Source organism: Bubalus bubalis, chromosome 12 (assembly GCF_019923935.1).
Source record: "Bubalus bubalis isolate 160015118507 breed Murrah chromosome 12, NDDB_SH_1, whole genome shotgun sequence".
NCBI lineage: Eukaryota > Metazoa > Chordata > Mammalia > Artiodactyla > Bovidae > Bubalus > Bubalus bubalis.
This window is the reverse complement of record NC_059168.1, coordinates 21,325,129-21,348,482: the sequence shown is the minus strand read 5'-3', so window position 1 is coordinate 21,348,482 and position 23,354 is coordinate 21,325,129. Positions and strand designations below refer to the sequence as shown.

The 23,354-nt window shown below is 34.5% G+C and overlaps 1 protein-coding gene across 6 annotated transcripts in view; it reads left to right on the top strand.

Annotated features, from left to right (window-relative positions):
• Positions 1-23,354, top strand: part of MAP4K3 (mitogen-activated protein kinase kinase kinase kinase 3) — a 185,985-nt gene that overhangs the window by 142,960 nt on the left and 19,671 nt on the right. For all 6 annotated transcript variants that reach the window (XM_025260905.3, XM_025260904.3, XM_006071208.4 and 3 more), the window contains 11 exons: positions 6,420-6,458; positions 6,702-6,755; positions 9,473-9,515; positions 11,055-11,214; positions 12,081-12,193; positions 15,261-15,302; positions 17,780-17,864; positions 19,304-19,383; positions 20,503-20,563; positions 20,650-20,767; positions 22,361-22,419. In XM_025260905.3, coding sequence (XP_025116690.1) covers positions 6,420-6,458; positions 6,702-6,755; positions 9,473-9,515; positions 11,055-11,214; positions 12,081-12,193; positions 15,261-15,302; positions 17,780-17,864; positions 19,304-19,383; positions 20,503-20,563; positions 20,650-20,767; positions 22,361-22,419 — 854 coding nt within the window. The remainder of the gene's footprint in view (positions 1-6,419; positions 6,459-6,701; positions 6,756-9,472; positions 9,516-11,054; positions 11,215-12,080; positions 12,194-15,260; positions 15,303-17,779; positions 17,865-19,303; positions 19,384-20,502; positions 20,564-20,649; positions 20,768-22,360; positions 22,420-23,354) is intronic.

The following is a 23,354-nucleotide window of genomic DNA, read 5'->3' as shown; positions in this document are numbered from 1 at the left end:
TCATTTACCTTTTTTAGTTTATTTAAAATATATTTTTATATTATATACTTGCAAAAATACCCCCAAAATAGCCTGTCACTAAGTGCGTTTCCAGATTCGTTGGTTCTCATTTGTCTGGTTGTGAGTTTTTTTTTTTGATTGTTAAACATTTTCATATTATATAGTTTACTTTGGCTAGGTAAAATGTTAATAATTTGCCCAACCTTCATTTTTTGATTAATTGGATCCCTGCTTAAGGAACTGTATTCTATATAACGAATCACTGGCAAGGTAGGTTGGCCAATATATACATACATGTGACATGAGCATGGATGTAGCACTTCTCTTATTGTACCGATATGTCTGCTTTATTCTTGTGACGAGGCAGTGTTTTAAAACTCTCAGGATTTTCTGCTTTCTCCATAGGTGATCAGGCAGACAGATTTCCATTTATGGGTTTCTACCTATTCCAGACCACATAGGAAATGTCTAAGAGAGTTTTTTTTTAAAAATAGAGTACATACGTATTTTGACTTAGTTGTTTTCTTTTGAATTCTGTTATTATTGGGGTCAACTTTTCTATTAAAAACTAACAAGGTATTATTTTTTAAAGAAAAATTATTTCTGATTTCTATTAATATAGAGCCAAAGTTCTAAAAATAAATTCTCTTCTAAAGACTTAAATAACAGTGAAAAGAAATTCCTGGCATAATTAAGTATAGCAGTGCACACGTGTGTGCTAAGTCACTTTAGTCGTGTCCGACTCTGCGACCCTATGGACTGCAGCCTGCCAGGCTCCTCTATCCATGGAATTCTCCTGGCAAGAATACTGGAGTGGGTTGCCGTGCCCCTCCAAGGGATCTTCCCGACTCAGGGATCGAACCCACATCTCTTACACCTCCTGCATTGGCAGGTGGGTTCTTTCACCACTAGCACCACCTTGGAGTGTAGCAGTAATAAATGCCAGATCAGAGTCAGAACTCTTTCTTGCTATAACTGTGTAACTTTGAGAAATTTACTTCAGTTTTCTCTAATGAATGGGGATTATAATAGTACCTACCTCATAGTACGAGAAGGCAATGGCACCCCACTCCAGCACTCTTGCCTGGCAAATCCCATGGACGGAGGAGCCTGGTAGGCTGCAGTCCATGGGGTCGCTAAGAGTCGGACACGACTGAGCGACCTCACTTTCACTTTTCACTTTCATGCATTGGAGAGGGAAATGGCAACCCACTCCAGTGTTCTTGCCTGGAGAATCCCGGGGATGGGGAGCCTGGTGGGCTGCCGTCTATGGGGTCGCACAGAGTTGGAAACAACTGAAGTGACTTAGCAGCATAGTATGTTAAGGATGAAATGGAATAATCATTGCAAAACATTTAGCACCTTTTTAGTAAAAACACATTAGTTGCCCTTATTTATGGTATTTACTCAGTAAATGTTGATTGTAAGAGTAAATTTGGCAAAACTAATACAATTATGTAAAGTTTAAAAATAAAATAAAATTAAATAATAAATAAATAAATAAATCCACCAAAAAATATATATATATATATTCTTTTGAAGGGTATATGATCAAAAACTTTAAAGGTAACTGCCCTTCAATAACATGCATTGATTTTTCCTGCCCACTAAAAGCAGAATTAAAGATCTATGACTAATTTCTGTTCTCCATTAGCAAAATCCCTTATTTTAAATAATGGACCAAAACAAATAACAAATACAAATATCCCTTTCTTAAATGATCATTTGATTAAAAATAATTTGTGCTTGAGTTTTATGTTTCAATAAAATAGAAAGGTTGTTATTGGAAAAAAAAAAAAAGAGTAAATGAGTATGAGTGAAAGAATAAAATTGCCTTTTGGTTTTAAATAAATAGGTTTTTGCTTTGTGTTTTAATATAATCAGGGCAATACTTACAGTTTTGAGCCAGTTAGGCAGTTTTGAAAGATTATAGTAACAAGCAGCTAATTCAGATATGCTAAACACTTCGGTGGTGGTTTTTTATTTCTCTGTCTGTTTCTTTAGTTTATCAGTTAAATATATGATCTGTTTACAGATTGTACCATTTTTAAACTCTTCATCCAAATTTTTTAGTCATTTTAGATTGACTTTATTTAATTCAATATGTGACGGCATCTTTTTTGATTTGTTTTATTCATTACTGTCTCAAAATTCCATAAAAGGAATTTAAGTAGACTAGTGAATAGTGATATTATTTATTATGTTGCATCCAGTCTTGTGATTAAATCAATATCATATTTTTCTCCAACACATTCAAGATGCAATATTTAGTATAAATGAACCTTTATGTAAATATAGCTATATTTCATTTTCTCTTCTATAAAAGGCTGAAAAGAAAAGCAAACCATGTTTTCTCCTTTTCGTTAAAACTTCATGAATTCTGTAACTTTATTAACAAAATATCTTAACTCATCATAGGACATTTATAAATGAATTAAAAATATATGAGCCCCTAGCCATAGAATATCTGCTTTTTCATGTTCTCTTATTTTTACAGAACCTTTAATCCCAGGAAGATAATGTTTTAAAAAGTGAAATGCCATATGAGTCCAATTAAATATGGTAAACTGAAAATAAAAATATATTTTAAATTCTCCTTTTAATTATTTTCAAATGCTAATATTCTCTACTGGAAAAGAAATGGCTCAGAAAATATTGTCATATGCTTAAGAAAAAGTTTTTTTCATATCTTCTAAGATCTTCTAAGATGGCTTCCCTTATAGCTCAGTTGGTAAAGACTTTGCCTGCAGTGCAGGAAACCCGGGTTCGATTTCTGGGTTGGGAAGATTCCCTGGAAAAGAAAATGGCAACCCACTCCAGTAATCTTGCCTGGAGAATCCCATGGACAGAGGAGCCTGGCAGACTACAGTGCATGGGGTTGTAAGAGTCGGACACGACTTAGCGACTAACCCCCCAAGATGGTGTGAAAGCCTACTGTAGAGTTTAGAAGACATTATGTTTCATTTGATGAAAATACAGCAGTGCTTCTGAAATTTTTAGTCTCAGGATCCCTTTACCGTCTTAAAAATTGTTAATGACTTCAATGAGCTTTTGTATATATGGGTTACAAAGATAAATATTTGTAGTACTGAAAGCTTCAAAATATTTTTTTATTTCAAATAGTAATGTACTCATTCCGTGTTATCATTAAAAATGTTTTTTGTGTGTATTAAAAAATTCCTCATCTTTAAGAACGAAGTGAAATGCCAACTCTTAATGGTACCTTCTTTGTAATACCAATTTATTCTTTTCATGAGACTTAAAAGCAGCTTATATATGGCAGTATAATACAGCAAACATTTTGTTGAGGCCCACAAACAACATTGTTTTATGAAGAATAGCTGTTTTTTTCTGAAGCAGAATAATATTAGGAAAAAAGGTGGCATTGTTTTATATTTTTTGCAGAAATCCTTAATATCTGGCTTGATAGAACATAGCTGGATTCTCACGTCTGTTACTAATCTGTTTTGATATACATCTCATGAAAACATGAAAAGAGCACGTGTTAGTGGTTCAGTCGTGTCCAGCTCTTTGGGACCCCGTGGACTGTAGTCTGCCAGGCTCCTCTGTCCATGGAATTCTCCAGGCAGGAATACTGGAGTGGGTAGCCATGCCCTTCTCCAGGTGATCTTCCTGACCCAGGGATCGAACACAGGTCTCCCACATTGCAAGCAGTCTCTTTACCATCTGATCCACCAAGGGAAGCCCTTCACATCTCATAGTCTCCAGAAAACTCTCTTGAGTTTCATTCTCAATGAAAGAATAAAAGAGAAAAAGAAAGAAAAAGAGTGAATGAGTTTGTATTTTTTTAAAGTGCTTTAGATTATGAAAATAGTTTTTACCTTGCAAACCTCTTACAGGAGCCTAAAGGACCTCCAGGGTTCCTAGACCATACCTTGAGAATTGCTAATTTAGAGTAGTGTTACTTAAGAGATGGGCATACCAGACCACCTGACCTGCCTTTTGAGAAACCTATATGCAGGTCAGGAAGCAACAGTTAGGACTGGACATGGAACAACAGACTGGTTCCAAATAGGAAAAGGAGTATGTCAAGGATGTATATTGTCACCCTGCTTATTTAACTTATATACAGAGTACATCATGAGAAATGCTGGGCTGGAGGAAGCCCAAGTGGAATCAAGTTGCCGGGAGAAATATCAATAACCTCAGATATGCAGATGACACCACCCTTATGGCAGAAAGTGAAGAAGAACTAAAGAGCCTCTTGATGAAAGTGAAAGAGGAGAGTGAAAAAGTTGGTTTAAAGTTCAACATTCAGAAAACTAAGATCATGACATCCGGTCCCATCACTTCATGGCAAATAGATTGGGAAACAGTGGCTGACTTTATTTTTCTGGGCTCCAAAATCACTGCACACGGTGATTGCAGCCATTAGATTAGAAGACGCTTGCTCCTTGGAAGGAAAGTTATGACCAACCTAGATAGCATATTCGAAAGCAGAGACATTACTTTGCCAACAAAGGTCCGTCTAGTCAAGGCTATGGTTTTTCCAGTGGTCGTGTGGGGGTTGAACTATAAAGAAAGCTGAGCGCAGATTAATTGATGCTTTTGAACTGTGGTGTTGGAGAAGACTCTTGAGAGTCCCTTGGACTGCAAGGAGATCCATCCAGTCCATCCTAAAGGAGATAAGTCCTGGGTGTTCATTGGAAGGACTGATGTTGAAGCTGAAATTCCAATACTTTGGCCACCTGATGTGAAGAGCTGACTCATTTGAAAAGACCCTGATGCTGGGAAAGATTGGGGGCAGGAGGAGAAGGGGATGACAGAGGATGAGATGGCTGGATGGCATCACCGACTCGATGGACATGGGTTTGGGTGGACTCCAGGAGTTGGTGATGAACAGGGAGGCCTGGCGTGCTGTGGTTCATAGGATCGCAAAGAGTAGGACATGACTGAGCAACTGAACTAAACTGAATTTAATTGATAATAATTTTTTAAACCCCACTGACTGAATACTTCCTGTACTCTAAATTACTATTCAAAGCATTTTACCTATATTAATTAATTGTATTTTCAGATAGACATTTTGATCTAGATACTATTGTCATTCCCACTTTACATATATGGAAACCGAAGCTTAGGGAAATCATAGTAACTGATTGAAGGCCGCATCACTGACAGTGGAGAGGCTGCTTCACAGCTTGAAATCATTTTGCTACACTGCCTCCCGGTCTCTTAGACAGGTCTCTCTTAGACCTAGTCCTTGAAGTGTTTGGTGAATAGATAATACATTTGACCGAAGTCCCTCAATTTTTTCACATGCAAAATAGGGTTTGCAATTAGTTTATGGTTTTCCTATATCATTTACAACTCCAGACTTAAAATTTTGTCATTTTAAAAGACTTAAATTGTTATTTAACTATCCTAATTAAAACATTTGATGGCTAAAATCTATTCTGTTAATTGTTTATACCAGGCTAACCATACCTTTCATTTTTCTCTGGTTTTATGCTTTGATAATTCTGAGGGTAGTTTTTTCAACTTTATATAATAGGAAAGGGAAATGATTAGAAGGTACTACCTTACAACTTTTGAGGAGAGTAAATTTTCTGCTGAATCACTTTTACAATAGTAACCTTTTAGTAACCATATTTCTATCTCATTAGCTTTAAGAAGGCTCTTGAGTTTTTATGCTTAAAGAATATAATACAGGAGGTATGCTGCATGAATGGGCAGGGAAAAGAAGTAAGGGACTTTCAGGAATGCTGTGAATTCTCTCTTACATTCCTGAATACCAAAGTTTTATAAATTGCTCGTAATGGTAAGACCCTCACACCTGGTCTTGTACAGGCTTAGTCTCCCAAAAGTGTAAATGTGTTTGCCCACACCACTGGAGAACAGGTCCTTCAGGTAAGTGAGTGTCTTCTGTGGAAGCAAAGCGCTGCTACATTCATGTATTCACATCACATGCATGCGTGCTTTTGCAGAGGTCCAACCTGTTGAGTTTCATTTCGGAGGATTGCCTGAGAGCATGATGTTTTTTAAAGTGTGTCACCTTTCTTAAGAAAAAGAAAATATAATTTCAGGTGTCAGGTAAAATAGTCCAGGTAAAAATGTAAATCCTGGAAACCCTTGAGTGTGACCCTGCAATTATTGCTTTGTCAGCTCTATTGTGACCTTTCATGGTGGGTTGTCCTTTGTTTGAATTGATATTTTTCCAGTAAACACTGGAATTTATTTTGTTCATTTAAAATACATGTATAAAGACATGAGCAGCAGAAAATAGATGTTAAATGATGTTTTATGGTATAGAGACGATTATTGTAGCAAGTTTGTAGTGAGTAATAAAAGTATTTATTTGAAAATTTTATATATAAGGTTAATGTGATAAAAAAAAATTGTACTTGGTATTTCTTTGCTTTATTCACATTATTTTTAATTTTTACTTTTCTCCTAAGGAGTCTTCTGAAGTCTGTTGAAGAAGAATTACATCAGCGGTAACTTTAATTTTTAATTAAGTTTATAATATTTTATGTTACAGATGAGTCAAGTCCATTTGCCCCCTTCTCTATCATATAGCCTAAGAGTGTTTTGTTGTTGTTTTAATATTCTGATCCTAAAAAGATACAGAAATAAAATTCTGTCCTGTGTTAGCTCTTCTTGCATTTTCTAAAATTTCTTCTTAAGCTTTTTGGTAAAGTCCATTTAGTAACAGTGAAATTACCCTTTTTTATCCTTAGAGGGCACGTGGCACATTTAGAAGATGATGAAGGAGAAGATGATGAATCTAAAAAGTAAGTTCTGTTTCCATTTTTAGTAGAAGAAAGAGTGTCATTTAGCCTGATTGAGTAAATCTGACGGCTTAATATTGAAGTGATTTTACTGTCTTTTATAATGTAGTATCATGGGTTGTACCAGAGTTTCTTTCCTTTTCTCTGTTCTAGTTGTATTAGTTCGGGCATCCTTAACAAAATACCATAGACTGGGATTTATTTCTCATGGTTTTGGAGGCTGGGCTGCTGGTCAGTTTACTTCCTGGTGAGAGCTCTCCTCCAGGCTGGCAGATGGCTACCATCTCAGTATATCCTTAGGCTTCCCTCACTGTGTGCGTGCAGACAGAGAAATCTCTCTTCCTCTTTTTATAAGGCCACCAGTCCTGTTGGATTAGGGCCTCATTCTTATGACCGCAGTTAAATGAGCTTTATTACCTCCCAAAAGCACTGTCCCCAAATATAATCAGTCATATTGGAGTTAGGACTTTAACATATAAATTTTGAGGAGACACAGTTCAGTCCAAAAAGTCTTATTAACTCCTTCCAGCATCAACTCTAAAGTCCAAGACTCATCTAAATATCATCTAAGTCAATCTGATTTAGATCTCATGATCCCTAGATCACCTTCAGGATTTATTTTTTCCTTTTTTTGAAGAAGCATACATGTTTGGAAAGCTCTGTCATCCTGTCCACAGCCTCCCTTCATTTTGTCTTGTCCAACTTCCGTTCAAGCTGCCAATGTTTATTCTGGTACAATCCCATGAATTCTTTTTTTCTCTGAGTGATAGTTCAGGCATAAATATAGTATTCTCTCCAGTACATGCTTTCTGATGCCATCCATTTCTGAGCTAATACGGATAGGCTGAGAATTTTTCAGATTTCAAGTTCTGGCTCCTTTTTGCTTAGTAATTCCTTCTTCAGTTCATCTCTCTTCTCTTATTTCACTAGAAGCAATCAGAAAGAACCAAGCCATTCCTTCAGCAGTTTGCTTCGAAATCTCCTCAGCTAACTTACCCAGTTTCATCCCTTGCAGATTTTCCTTCCACAGAACACTAGAACAACACAATTCAGCCAAGTTCTCTGCCACTTTTTGTGAAGGATTACCTTTCCTCCATTTCCCAGTGCATTTCCATTTTGAAACCTCACCAGAATAGCCTTTAATGTTCACATTTCCACCAACATTCTGTTAATTTGTGTAATTCTATTTGTGTATTCTCTGAGAAGATGGAAGCTTTCTCACCAGCTCTCCTGTTTACTCACTGACCTCTCACTCTTAGTGTCCATATTTAACTCTTACAGTCTCTGCTTATTACTCCGTCCCAAAACTGTTTCCACATTTTTAGGTATTTGTTACAGTAGCACCCCACTTCTTGGTACCAAAATATGTTTTAGCTCAGGCTGCCGTAACGAAATATCATAGACTGAGTGGCTTGAGCAACAGAGATTGGTCACAGTTCTGGAGGCTGGGATGTTCAAGATAAGGTACCTGCAGATTCAGTTCCCAGTGAAGCCCTCTTCTTGGCTTGCAGACAGTGGCCTTCTTGCTTTGTCCTCACACAACCTTTTCGCAGTCTGTGCACACACACACACACACACAGAAGGAGATCTCTTCCTCATCTGACAAAGCCACCAATCCTATTGGATCAGCTCCCTACCCGTATGACCTCATTTAACCTCAGTTACCTCCTAGAAGCCCTATGTCCAAACACAAGCACCTTGGGGGTTAGAGTTTCAACCTACGAATTTTCAGTGGACGCAGTTCAGTCCATAGCAGGAGTTGATTTAAAAAAATAATAACTTTGAAAAATGTTTACAGAGACAGTAGACATATCCTGTGGTTTAATGTTATAAATTAGTAATTGGTAGCTGCTAGAATTACTATTGTAACTACAAAGAGTCTTACTATATGGTTGATTAAATTTCATCTGATATGTTTCAAGTAAGCAAATCCTTTGGGTACAATTTTTTTTTCTTTTTTTACAACTGTATTTTTAAGGGGAGAATATTTTTCCCTTCTGTATTTATTGATGTTAGTTCTTTGAGAGAGGAGAGGAAGTTTGTTTTTGTTTTTTTAAAGAAGGATGCAGTTTCCTGATAGAGTGACAAAAACACCTGAGAAGCCATTGGATCATTGATCTTCTTTCCTACCTCACCACTATGCGACCTTGGGCTGGGTCACTTAACCTCTCTGGGCCTCAGTCTCCTTAGCTGAGAATTTATGCTCAATAATCTTTTAATTTTAGTTCAGTCCTGAGTTGTAATGAATCTCAGTTTCAATCAAGTAAACTCTGCCATTAGTTTCATAGAGCATGTAAATGAAAAAAGCATGAAGCTTTTGATGGGCTTCATCAGAGATATTTCCTAATAGTAGTAAAAATGAAGCTTATATCATGATATATTTTTATATCATTTTACTGTCTTTCCTTAAACCAATTGTTGCTTGTGTTTTTATATTAATTACCTTTCGATTGATGTAAATTGGAATTATAGCTATCTTTTCCAGTTTTAATTACTAAATATTATTTGGAAACAAGAAAGCATATAAACTCAGTTATTTCTCAAGAATACTTCATTCAGCATAATGTGAATATTTCACAGAATATTTTGGATAACACTAATCTTAGAAAAAGAAACCTGTATATATAAATCATCTATAGTTTTGAAAAATGAATCATATTTTAATAATGATTTATTTGTAAAATGAAGAGTTCTGATTCTAAGTGTTTATGTTTTTATAGTTCAACCATGAAAGCCAAAGTTCCACCTCCTTTGCCACCAAAGGTAAAAAGGTTTCTTTTTCAGTGCAAATTGTGTATGTGTATATTATTGTTCTGCCACTTTAATACTGTATTAGTATTTACTCTGTAGCTTATTTTCACTTGGGATTCACAAAGAAAAATCTTGAAGTTACTAATCATGATATAAGTAGATGATTATAATTGTTTTTGTCCTTTTTTTTCAATTTATTTTCCAATTTATTATTTGATGTTAATTCTAAATAATAAGTTCTAGAAATTCATAAATAAAAATGATTATTTCACTTGGGTTAGAAAACTCATGTATTTAATAAGATTTTCTCTCTAAATCTATAATCTACAAGTAACTGATTTCCTGAGAATGGGTAAAAAAGATAGTGACTTACCATTACAGATATTTAATTTTCAGAAGATACTTTTAAATAAAAAATACAAAATAGGACAGTAATTTAAAAATAAAATTTTAGCAACAAAGTCTTTTTGTCAAACAAAACAAAGCATCATTAGAAAATTCCCTGGTGATCCTATGGCTAGGACTTGCACATTCCTTGCAAAGGCCCAGGTTCAATCCCTGGTGAGGGAACTAAGGTCCCATAAGCTGTGTGGCATGACCAAAAATAAAAGGAATCATAAATAATAATCCCAACTGATAGATATTTTATAAGTAAAATAAGTTGATAGATATGGTAATTTAAATTTATAAGTTCATATGCATAGCAAATTTTAACTATAAAATGAACTGTTTATAAAATGAGTTGTTATTAGGTTTGAAATCAGGAGTTGTAAATGAGAATTGGAGTCCAACCAGTCTAGATATCCAATGCACTACTATATTTTGTTTTCATTTTATACTTTTAAAAAAATCATGATGCACACACACAAGTAATATTGTTCTTTTTTGTTTAGTTTTATAGTTAGAAATATAGAGATCTGAATTTCAAAGAGATAAATACAGCTCAGTCTCCCTAATAAGGGACACATTATAAAAATTTATAAATTCTGCAAACCTTTGGCTGACTGGAGGTTTTTCCATTGTCTACACAGAAAGTCTCTCAGGTATCCTATATTGCTGAGTTTGTGTTCTCTGATTTAATAAAATTTTAATCAGCATCTTCTGTTGAGCGTCTGGAAGATTAAGCATTAGCCTTAAAGACTTAGAGTCATCTGGAAGAGACAGTTTAGAGATTAGCCTTGAAAGGAATTGAACTTTGATTAGCCTGCATGTTTAAAATAAAAAGAGACTCATTTAAATTGGAGATCATAAAGACCAGAATATTTTTATTTGTCAGATTTAAGTGGGTAGGCTTGTGAGGAATTAATAGAAAGAGTAGAACAAGGTCTTTTTTCTTGAGAAAACATTTTTGTGTACATTTTTAGGATATATATTAAGATTATCTGAATCAGATAGTTGAATATGCTTGAAACTCAACTGTTAAACACAGTTTGAAAGACTCTGATATATAATAATATTTACTTCAGGGAAGATACTTAATATTTTTCATGTTTAATGAAACATGAGCGATTTCTTGTTTAGTCATTGGTCTCCTTTTCTGTATTGTTTCAGCCTAAGTCCATATTCATACCACAGGAAACTCATTCTACTGAGGATGATAATCAAGGAACAATCAAGAGGTGTCCCACATCAGAGAGCCCAGCAAAGCCATCCCAAGTACCACCTAGGCCACCACCTCCCAGGTTACCGCCTCAGAAGCCTGTGGCTTTAGGTAATGAGGAAGAGGGGGTGAAATGAGAGGGTTGCCAGGTTTTCATGATGTGTGGAGAAAAGTAGAAGGACTTCTTCTTTTGAGAGATGATTTGAAATTCCTTTGAGGAGAAGAGAAGGAAGCAGTGGCTCTAGAGAGATGAAGTTTGCTTTTTGTCTCATAGGTTGAAATGTTTTTATGATAGGATTACCTGTGACCCAGGCTGAGATATTTTGCCCCTTGCTTCTCATTTCATGTCTAGCCTTCCCTCTTTTGTAGAATTGTTTGTGCCCAATTTGTCATTTATCTATAGAGTGCGGCAACAAAAGAAATTAAACTCTGAACAAACAAGGAAAATGTGTTTTGGTCCTAGGCTACTTCAGTTTGAGAAAAAGGAGAGGATGCCTTGTCGAACTCATTTGTTTTATTTCGTTTAATCATTTTTAGAAAAATTATTGTCTGTATTTGCTAGGTATTTGCCTCCAAATTAATCCTCAAAGGTGCTGTTTTAATACTGTGAAGTGTCTTATGTTTATGCAAAAGAAGCAATTAAAAAAAAGAGTAGAAATGCTCCTTGGGTAACAAACTGTAAATTGCCCCTTTCCTGAAAGTAGTTATGTATTCAGTACTTTTTTCTTTTTAACACAAATATATGTACTTAGATACAACCTGAATTTTAATTTGCCTATATGAAAAAAATAGAGATAAAACTAGAACATCTGTATGATTGTTACACTACTAAATATTCTGATTGGGTAATCCCAAATGAAGGCTGAAACTGCCTCAGAGATAATATATTTTTTTCCTACTTGATAATTTTCTGAATGAAAACTTTGATGGAAATTAATCCTTTTTTTTTTAATATATTTAAACATATCTTATTGAAGGAAATGGGGTGAACTCCTTCCAGCTAAATGGTGAACGAGATGGTTCATTATATCAACAGCAGAATGAATATAGAGGCACTAACCTCTCAAGGAAAGAAAAGAAAGATGTACCAGTAGGTATTTATGTTCATAAGCTCTACTTGTATTTGTTTCCTTTTTGACTATTAAATTAGTTTTGCAATTTTAATTAATGAAACAATAGCAATTATATATTTTATAATTAGTATATTTATATTTTATTATGTTAATAATAGGTTGTTTAAATCTTGAAAAAAATGACTTTGCAGTTGTAAACATGAATGAAGGCTTTCTACTCTTCAAATTATTTAGGCCAATTGGTTATATTGCATATTATAAAATGTGGGCTTCTACATACGGGTAAACACTTAATATTTTTGTGATTGTTGAGAAATATTAATCTCATCGATGAAAATGATTCTTATACACTCCTTTTATGGTCTCAAGAACTTATGGATGGAAAGCCATACCTTCTACCTCAGGACAAATTTCTGTCACATAATTTGTGATGTTACTACTTTTACCAAAGAAAATAGCGAACAAGGAAGAAAAATTAAGGTTATTTCTAGTAGATATAAGATACCACTTCAGGAAAGATGAAATTAGCCTTAGCGACTGTTCCTATTAGAAAAATTAGATAAAACACTATGACATAACTACCAGAACATCAATAGAATTTATCAAGGAGATTAAGAATTTGTGAAGAATTTACACTTAATCATCAGAAGACATTCTATGATGTCCATCATCAGAACTTAACAACAAAAAAATCCTTAAAATTCCCAATTCAGCAGATGTCAACATATCATAAGTCAGTCTTTTGGGGGAATTTTTTGTGTATACTAATTTTTGTTATTGTTCTGAAATTCATAGACCATTTGATATGTTTATGTGCATATAGCTATAATAACTTTGTACACTAAACACATTGCTAGAGGTTTTTGTACTGTATCTGTTATTTTATAAGATTTCACTATAGAATGTGACATACCATTTTTATGATTCATTTAAAGCATTTGACTGGGGTTATGCATTGTAATTTGTGAAACTTAGGACATTTTTAACAAAAGTGAAATGTCTTTTAAAAATCATAGGGTTTATGTAGTCTCTCCAACTGAGAAGTGCCATTTTCATTTCATCAACTTAAATTTTAGCAATCCTTCTAATGTAGTAGTTTAAAAATTCAGCTTAAGGACTGTAACAGTATAATAATCTTTGAGAAATGAGTACTTTTTAAAATTTATATATTTTAAATTCACTTTTTCTATTACCTTATTAGGATAAGGAACTAGTAGTTAAACTAACAGTCTCAGTAATTCTGAAATAAGTGTGTCATGACTGTATCATAGGATAAACAGTATCCATGGTATATTGCAATGTGATTACAGTTCGTGCAGCTTCTTGAAATTATTTACAGCCAGTTCTGTCAGTACTTAAATTAAATCCGACAGTTATAACATTTAGAGCTCCCTAATTAAAAATGTTTTGCTAAAATAGATGATATATGATAATTTAGGGACATCTATATAAAATTATGTACATAAATTATTTGCAGAATGAAAAAAAATGATCAGAAATTGATGGCAGTATGTACATCCTCATAAACATATCTCCAAAGTAAAATTTCCTAGTCTTAATTTTAGAAATGTCTAAAAGTTACTCATATAAATAGTACTATATAGAATATTTCATTTGTTTCATGTATATGAAATCAGTTAATAGTAGCTTTAAATTTTTATCTCATTTAAATAATTCTGATTTATATTAAACTGAGAAAAATTTATAATGTCATGCCTTAAAATGCTGTTATTAAGATTAAAAGAAACTAGACTATCAGAAAGCTTATGTTTAAATTATAATCTCTCCCAAGGAGATTCTTTCTCCAGGGATAAATCATAAAATTGAAAATAATTTATTCTCCAGGGGTAAATCATACACCCCAGGAATGTAGCTCCTTGGCAAAATATCTGGAACTCTTGAGGATGTTGTCATAGATGAGTGATGTGATTGTTTTTGCTCTCCTTACATTATCATTATACTCTGACCAATGATTAATGCATTTGAGTCCATCAGAGTTTAAAACTTCAATGGACAAAGCACTTGGTAAATGAGGTTAAAAATCTACAGACTAGGAGAAAACATTTGTAATATATAGCAATAAAGCATTTAAGTCTAATTTATATAAACAGCTCCAAAAAATAAATAACTCAGTTTGAAAAAAAAAAGCGAGGCAGGGAGGGGAGAATTCACAGAAGAGGAAATACAATTAGCCAGTAAACATTTCTTTAAAAAGGTTCTCAACCTTCCTAGCTGTCAGAGGCATGCAAGTTAATGAGAAACAAAGGGGAAAACTTTTTTTAGTCCTGTAAAAACTGTTATCAGTTTGATAACATTGTCTGTGAGACTGTGAAGAACCAAGACTCATACATTGCTGATGGGAGTGATACAAAATGGGCACTTGGAAAGGCAGTTTAGCAGTCAGTGTCCACTAAAATGCAAAAGCTACAGACCCCGTGTTCCAGTGTTTTCACTTCTCACAGCATATTCTTTTTTTTTTTTTTTTAAACTTTACAAAATTGTATTAGTTTTGCCAAATATCAAAATGAATCCACCACAGGTATACATGTGTTCCCCATCCTGAACCCTCCTCCATCCTCCCTCCCCATACCATCCCTCTGGGTTGTCCCAGTGCACTAGCCCCAAGCATCACAGCATATTCTTTAAAAAAACCATTCACACATTGTGTAGTAAAGGATATGCGAGGATGATGATTTCCACATTGTTGTTGTAGTAAAAAATAGAAAATAATCTAAACATCCAACAACAGGAAGTAGCTAAAGTTTGTTATATTCATACTGTGCTGCAGTTAAAGCCAATGGCAAACAGGTCTGGAAGGATATACAAATACCTGAGTATTTTGTAGTGTAATATAATTGCCTAGAGAAAGATTTGGAAGGGTACACAATAAACCATTTGGAGGGGGCAGGTTCTAGGACTAAGTGGACTGTGAAAGGATATAGGGATCTTCAATATTATCTATAATGTTTTGTTTGACAAAGAAGTGTATTCATGTATTTTATTGGGACAACACATGAGTTTGAAATAATAGTGTTGATATACCAAACAAAAAGAAGTATAATCATGCATCTCTTCTTTTTCTAGAAGCCTATTAGTAATGGCCTACCCCCAACACCTAAAGTGCATGTAAGTATAAAGATCAAATAGGCTAAGTTTTCAAACTCAATACAATGACATATAATTTCTTGAGTACGTGCCTTTGGTTGGATTTTTTTGCCTGTTTGAAAGAACCCCCATTATATTGAAAAAAATCTTAGAAGTTGCTAATTTAAATACTAATTGATTATATTTGAAAAGTATAGCTTTTCAAAAGAATTATGATATATTATACGTTCTATAGCTTCTTTATTTGAAAATTACTAATGTTCTGTACATATTTTTGAAGGAATGTGAAAAATGCACAATTACCAAAAACAGAATTTTAGAACTAAAAGGAGCATTGAAGGAGCATCTGGCCCTAACTTTATTTTGTCCATGGGTAAAACTGAGACCCTTTGGATCCAGTTTGGGTCCAGAATCCTGTTTGCTTAAAAACATGGAGAACTCATGGCTCCTGACTCCTTTTCTCTCTTCAGTCCCCAAGTCTGGGGAAGGAGCATTCAGCTCCTTTGGAAGCTGACCCAGTGGGAGCATGGGGTCACAGAGCTGGACACGACTGAGTGACTATCACTCACTCACTCAAAACTGACACCCAAAGATACTAGTCACCAAAATCACAAACCGCCACCCAGCTCTAACCAGAACTAAAACTAGACCTTAGATGTCTATATTATAGTCCTTGTCATTTTTTATATCTATCTATATATATATACCATGCTGTCTTTTTCAGGATTAAAATTATATTGTGCTCAGTCCTGTCAGACTCTTTGCAACCCCATGGACTGTAGCCCGCCAGGCTCCTCTGTCCATAGAATTCTCCAGGCAAGAATACTGGAGTGGGTTACCATTTCCTTCTCCAGGGGACTTTCCCAACCCAGGGATCAAACCCATGGCTCCTGCATTGGCAGGTGGATTCTTTATCACTGAGCCACCAGGGAACCCCTTAAAATTATATTAACTCAGTTTAATTTTAGCTAAATATGTATAGAACTACATTTTGCTGATCTCAGTCTATAGCCTGAAACTTCATGTAACACTAGTTTAGACAGTGTCCATAGTTTTTCTAGTTTGTAACCTCTCAAGTCTACTTTTTAGCCCTTTTACTTTTTAACTCTACTATTAGTATAAAAATCTAAGTAATTATACCTCATCTTACAAAAAGAAATTTTGAGTGTAAAGGGCTTCCAAGTCTAGGAGATACATATGTACGAAAGGGGTAAGATTTATTGTTGGCCTACAGGATGAAACTGCTTTATGAGTTATGCAGTTGACAGGGAAGAGCTGATAACTGTGGACCAACTGTAGAAGTTAGCTTTAGGTTAGGACTGGTTTGATTGTTTTGTACCTCATTCTGTCATTTAGATTTTTAGGAGTTTAGCAGTACCTTAACATAGGAATTTGAGGTACCTATCTTAAAGGACAATTATCAGGATTAGTTAAGTGATAGAATTTCTGCCCTACACTATAGGAACATTTCTTATTGGTCTTCTGCCACGCACTGGTATTGCCAGGCTGTTGTTCTTATTGGAGAACTAAAATATTAAAAATACTGGTTGCTCGGTTTCTATACATAAAAAGGAAATTTTAAGATCAAATATTTTGATTATTTTGTGTTAATAATTTTAATCCACTGTAGTCAACAATAATAATCCCTCATTGTATTGTCTCTGTGTTTGTGAAGAAAATATTTCTGCTGTAAAATGATGCACAGTAGAATTCCCTGGTGGTCCATTGTAGGACAAGGTGCTTTCACCGCCGTGGGCCTAGGTTTGATCCCTGGTTGGGAAACTAAGATCTCACAAGCTCTGTGGCATGGCCAGAAGAAAAAAGAAATGACCACAGTGCCGTTCTTCTGATCAAATGCTTCTATATCCTTTTTCCCCTCCAAGTTATTTATTCTAACCATAACAGTCATTTCAAAATTAACATCTTACCCTTTGAAGATCAAAAAACATTCAAATGAGTGATATTATATTTCATTATAAGATATTTATTATCTGAAAAGTTTATAAATGAGCTTGATAAATAAATATTAACATCAAAGAATAAAGCCTTTTGTTGACTTCCTCCAAGGAGAATAATCAGATCGCTCAATTTTTTTTTTTGTAAAGTGCATCTCTCTGTTTTGAGATTAAAGTACCTATATGAGTTTCAAATCAACTGTACCTCTTCCACTTTGTAATATGAAATTCAGTGATTAATACTAGTTTTAGGCTCATGAAACCAAGTAAGAAAATTTTCACCTTTGTAGAGAAATTATGGTTTTCCTTATCAGAGAATATTGTATTAGTCTTAATGTGGGATATGTAAGTAATACTTCTATAAGCAAATTATTGTGCAGAATTAATTGCTATTACTGCTTTATTTGAGAAGATAGGAAGAATAAAGTGACTTTTAAGTAAAATCATATCTAACAGTCCTTGTGCCTGGAACCTCCTTGATATCACTGTAAGGCAAAGGAGTAGGACTTGATAGATTCATTTAGTTATTTTTTGTTTTTCCAGATGGGTGCCTGTTTTTCAAAGGTTTTTAATGGATGTCCCTTGAAAATTCACTGTGCAACATCATGGATAAATCCAGACACAAGAGGTAGTACTATATGTTTTTATCTGTTTTTATCTTTCTGATTAAAATTGCTTGGTGTTTTCATGAGGCTAGAACAGCACTCAGTTTTAATCACTTTATGCATATCTTTATGAAAAATAAATTTATTATAATTAAACATTCAAGGTAAATATGTTTCTTTGTGTTATTAGCAGTGTTTGAGGTGACACATGATATTAAAATTTTACTGTATAGTCACCATGAGAATGCAGTGGCAACCCACTCCAGTACTCTTGCCTGGAAAATCCCATGGACGGAGAAGCCTGGTGGGCTGCAGTCCATGGGGTCACGAAGAGTCGGACACAACTGAGCAACTTCACTTTCACTTTTCACTTTCATGCATTGGAGAAGGAAATGGCAACCCACTCCAGTGTTCTTGCCTGGAGACTCCCAGGGACGGCGGAGCCTGGTGGGCTGCCGTCTATGGGGTTGCACAGCGTTGGACACGACTGAAGCAACTCAGCAGCAGCAGCACCATATCAATATATTGAAACCGTACACTCTGTGCCATCTCTCTGTATAAAGATGTACATAGATACACATGTACACACATGTGCACATGCTCGCTGTCTCTCACACACACACACACAGATTTGCTAAATCTTTTAAATAGCCAAGATGTGGGTACTTTTATTTCACAGGTAAAGAAAACGGCACTCAGAGACGCTCGTTGTTTCACAGTCGGTAGTAGAGCTGCAGTTTGAACCCCGTTCAGTCCTGTCTGAGCACAAAGTTTAATTTCCCAGTACTAACCCTAAACACTGAGCAGTTGAGGAATGCTCTTGACATTCTAAGTTGTTTGTAGGATGCTTCAGCTTAGTCTGGAGAAGTTCTTCACCTACTTTTTGATATGATCATAAAATGTGATCGAACAGGACCATGACCAGACTTGTTACGTCTTCTAGAAGACACTGAACACCCTAGCAGGTATCCAAGTTTAGTTAACCTTTTAAAGAGGCAGTAGTCAGATCTTGGTTTTTTGATGCTATGCTTATAACAGACCATCTGCAAAAATATTTTGAGTTTTCATCAACTGTTCCTGGATTACATTCTATGTGTCATTTGCACGTGATCCTCTCCAAGAGGGAATTTAGAAAAGGAGTTGCAGATTCTCTTATCAGTCCTTAGCACCCTCCAATGAATGAGGAGTCCTAACATGCCGTTCTTCAGAACCTGTTTTCCTAAAAGTTTTCTTCAATGCTTTGAGGCTGATATCTGCATATAAATCAATTCTTTGAGCTACAGTTTCTAACTACTTACTTGCATTAAAATAAGAAATACTGCTTTATAGACGATAGCAATTCTTTTTTCATATGTTAATGCATATATATATATACACACACACACACTAAATGTTAGATTATATAAGTCTTTTGTAAAAGAATTTTATACATCAAAATCAGTGGATTATTTTGTCATTTCAGATCAGTACTTGATATTTGGTGCCGAAGAGGGGATTTATACCTTGAATCTCAATGAACTTCATGAAACATCAATGGAACAGGTATGTTATTCTGTGTTTCTCCCTTTAAAAAAAAAATTCTTAATTTATTATACATAGACACTAAATAAGGAATAAGTTTCAGTGCTGTGATTTGCTGCTGTGTCTTGTTTAGAAAACCTTCCTAGAGCATGTCCTATTTACTCAGTGCTGGAGACGAACTCAAATTTTCCACAGTTTGTTGTGATCCACACAGTGGTTATTCACAGGAGTAGTGCTCACTTTCAAGTGGCTCATGATCTAACAGAGAAAATAGACCTGTAAACCAGTAACTGCAACATATTGTACTTCCAGTTAGATGTCACACTAGGAGTGAGTACAAAGTGTAATCCCCAGAGGTGGTCATCACTAGCACCACCTGTGGAGAGAGGAGGAGAAACACTTAAGATGGACCATAAATGATGATGAATAGAAGGTTGACAGACAGACAAGAGACATAGAAACTGCATGGCACGAGTAGGGAACTATGAATGGTCAATTCAGCTGGAGTACAGAATGAGTATAGAATAATAACAGTAAATGAAGGTGGGTGAGTAAGCAGGTGCCACACCCCAGAGCTTTGTGTACCATGCTTATGATCAGTAATGAATTCTGTATATATGTCCTTTATGATTTATAGGTTTTCAGCATTTTCTCTCAGCCTTTTTTCCTCCATACCTAGTGTTTCCATACTCTTATGTTTTACGACACTGTGATCTTTTTTCCTCTCTTCTGCTCCAGAAGCCAGGCATGTCCATACGCCCAGATAAGACCATTTTTTGGAAGTACACAGGAGAGTTTTAATTATTGAAAACTCAAGAACCAAAATAAAGGAATAGACATTGTTTGAAAATGTCCTTTTCCTCGTGTAGTTTGAGATTACATAGTCTGTACCATAAGGAGAATTGAGCTAATCATATAATGTAGAAACTTATATAATGAAATTACACTAATTTATTTTTCTTCCATATAAATATGTATATGTAGCATCTTGTTTTAAATGCCTTATAAAATGAGTTTCTATTAAAAATAAATTTCTTTTTAAAAACTGGCCTAATGATATGACAGCTACATGGTTAAATGTGAATATTTACACTGCCGTTGTCTATTATTCTCTGTAAACTTTGTGCTTTTTTTTATCAGCTATTTCCCCGAAGGTGTACATGGTTGTATGTAATGAACAATTGCTTACTGTCAATATCTGGTAAGTCTTTTAGTTTTTAAAAACCTTACAGTTGTTGTTCCTATTTATGTTATCAGCTTTTGTGACACCTTTATTTTTCTCTACAGGTAAAGCTTCTCAGCTTTATTCTCATAATTTACCAGGGCTTTTTGATTATGCAAGACAAATGCAAAAGTTACCCGTTTCTATTCCAGCACACAAACTTCCTGACAGAATACTGCCAAGGTAATTGTACGTTTATGTTTTCATCCTTAGAGATAATATGTGAATGCATTCATAAAAAAAAATAGATATACTACAGAAATGGAAAAAAGCTCTCAGCTTAGGTTTGTAGAAATCGTATGTAATGAAAAAAACTGTAAAAGTAACATATTTTCAGAAGTGTCTATCATATTCTAAAATTTTCTACTTTATACTTTTCCACTTATATCAAACATTTTCTTTCTGAACTGTTAGTTTTTCTACAACGTTAAAACTAATTTTTTTTTCCTCTAGTTTGCTTGTAATTTTATATCACATATAGTGCTTTTGACTTATTTGCGTCAATTTGAATGAATTGAATTTTTTTCAAAGTAGTTTCTAAACTTAGAAAATTTAAGTGACTTATTAATTGAAGATTTTTATAAGAAGATACTTATAAATTTAGGTGTTTTGTTTTTCTACTTACAGGGATTTTTAATTATGTTTACTCCTCTGTTTAGTCATTATTATTATTTTGGTTATTATTATATTGGACCTTATTTGTTAAGTAAAAGTCTTCTGAGTCTGGTATAAATTGTACTTTACAATACTTCTGTAATGTAACCATTCTTCCTGTACAGTATTAGTTGTAAAGCAACTAATATAGAACCTTAACTTTTAAGTACTTTAAAAATTTGTCGTTAATTACTGAGTTTACAGTATAGCTAAGATTTGCCACTTTGCACACAAAAGCTTTTTAAAAATTAACTTTTCAATGGAAATCCTTTTAAAATACACTGCAAGCGTTTCCGTCTTCTTAGAATAGATTGCACTCAGTTTAACTGTATCTTTTCATGATAAATTATTTGTGACAATGAACTTGATTTATTATGTTTGTACTATAGTATCTATAGTTGGACTTAAGGGTATCAGGAGGTTTCTTTCTTCCTATATAGTTTATGTGGCCCATTTTTTCTCCCAGCTGCCACTTTCTGCTATTGTTTTTCTGCCTCCTTAGAGCATGACTCCATTCTGCTTTCTAACTTGATAAATCTTAAATTCCTGTGGGCATGGAAACTGACCACCAAGCTTTAAAGTCGTATAGAGCTCCCGAACAGTGGAAGGCACATAAACTTTAATGTATTAACTTTTGGATACCGTTTTTATCAGAACAGAGTCCTATTCTTTTCCCAATTTGTGACTCGTCTTTTTACTTTCTCAGCTCTGTCTTTTGGTAAACTAAAGTTAATAATTTACTAAATACATTCAATGAATTGAATGCCACTCATAGTTTGAGGTGCTGTGGATACATCAGTGAAAAAAAAAAATCTAAGTTTATTATTATTTTCCTGTATAATCTATTTTTGCATTTTTAAAAGTAATCCTGTGGTCATATTCTTCAAAAATCTATATATTTCATAGTTTTGTTTTTTCATATTTAAATTCTTTATCCATTTGGAATTGATTAGAGAGGGGTTGAGAAAGGTATCCAGTTTATTCTTGTGTTTAATAGATAACCCATTATGTCCGGACCAGTTTTTAAACAACTCATCTTTTCTCCACTGTTCTATAACAGTAGTATTTTCATATACTAACTTCACCTACATGTATTATATATTCATTTCCATTTCCATTTAGGAAATTTGCTGTATCAGCAAAAATCCCTGAAACCAAGTGGTGTCAGAAGTGTTGTGTTGGTAAGTAAACCATCCAAATTCACGCAGCTCTCCTGTTTTGCAGAGTGGATAAGAGGATGCTGTGAGGCCCATTTTTCAATCTAGAATAAAACCGTAGGACTCCAGGACATCCTGCCAGTAATAGTTTACTTTTCTCCCTTAAGTAAAATAAATGTATTGCCCATTCTATTTTCATGTAAACTAAACCTAATGTAGAACTTTGCACACATAGTTGTTTCCCAAATAATTTATTGACTAAATAAATGGAGAATGATGTTATTACAGCACTTTACCATACCCTGTTCTCTAAGGAGCCTGTTACTAATCATTCACCATTCTGCTTAGTAATGGCTTTTGAGACTGCATTTATTTACTCAGTATACTTGTTATTTACTCTCATACCTTTAATACATGAAACTTAATGCTTGTGATGTGCAAGTCATAGTCTCCTTTTCACATACCACAAGCCTAAAGTCCTCCTCAACCCCTGAAACAATTAGCTGGTTGATTCGTATCTAGGGAAAGCAAAAAATTGTTTTCTTTCCTCCCTTAAAAACCTCTGAGGCAATTCAGTTTTTTTATTTGTAAACCTGCATCTTGATTAATGTCTCCATCTAGTGAGGACCAAGGCAGTACTGCCTCTGATGAGTACTACCAAGAGCACCCCAAATCACCCTAAATGTGCTACAGCTATCCATGCGGGAACATTTCCCCAAATCTGCTTTAAACCTTTCTTCAGGATCTTGCCATCTCAGTTAATCCCTCTGATACCATAAGACCTAAAGTTCTTCTTCCCACCCCCTGGCGCCATAACAACCAACAGTTTTTGAGCATACAAATAAAAATCCTGGAAGTGATGAGAGTTTTGCACTCATATCTGAAACAGTATTTCTTTTTCACTCTGCAATCAAATTAACAAATTGAACTGGCCTCCACCTTTCGTTTGTTTGTTTTTG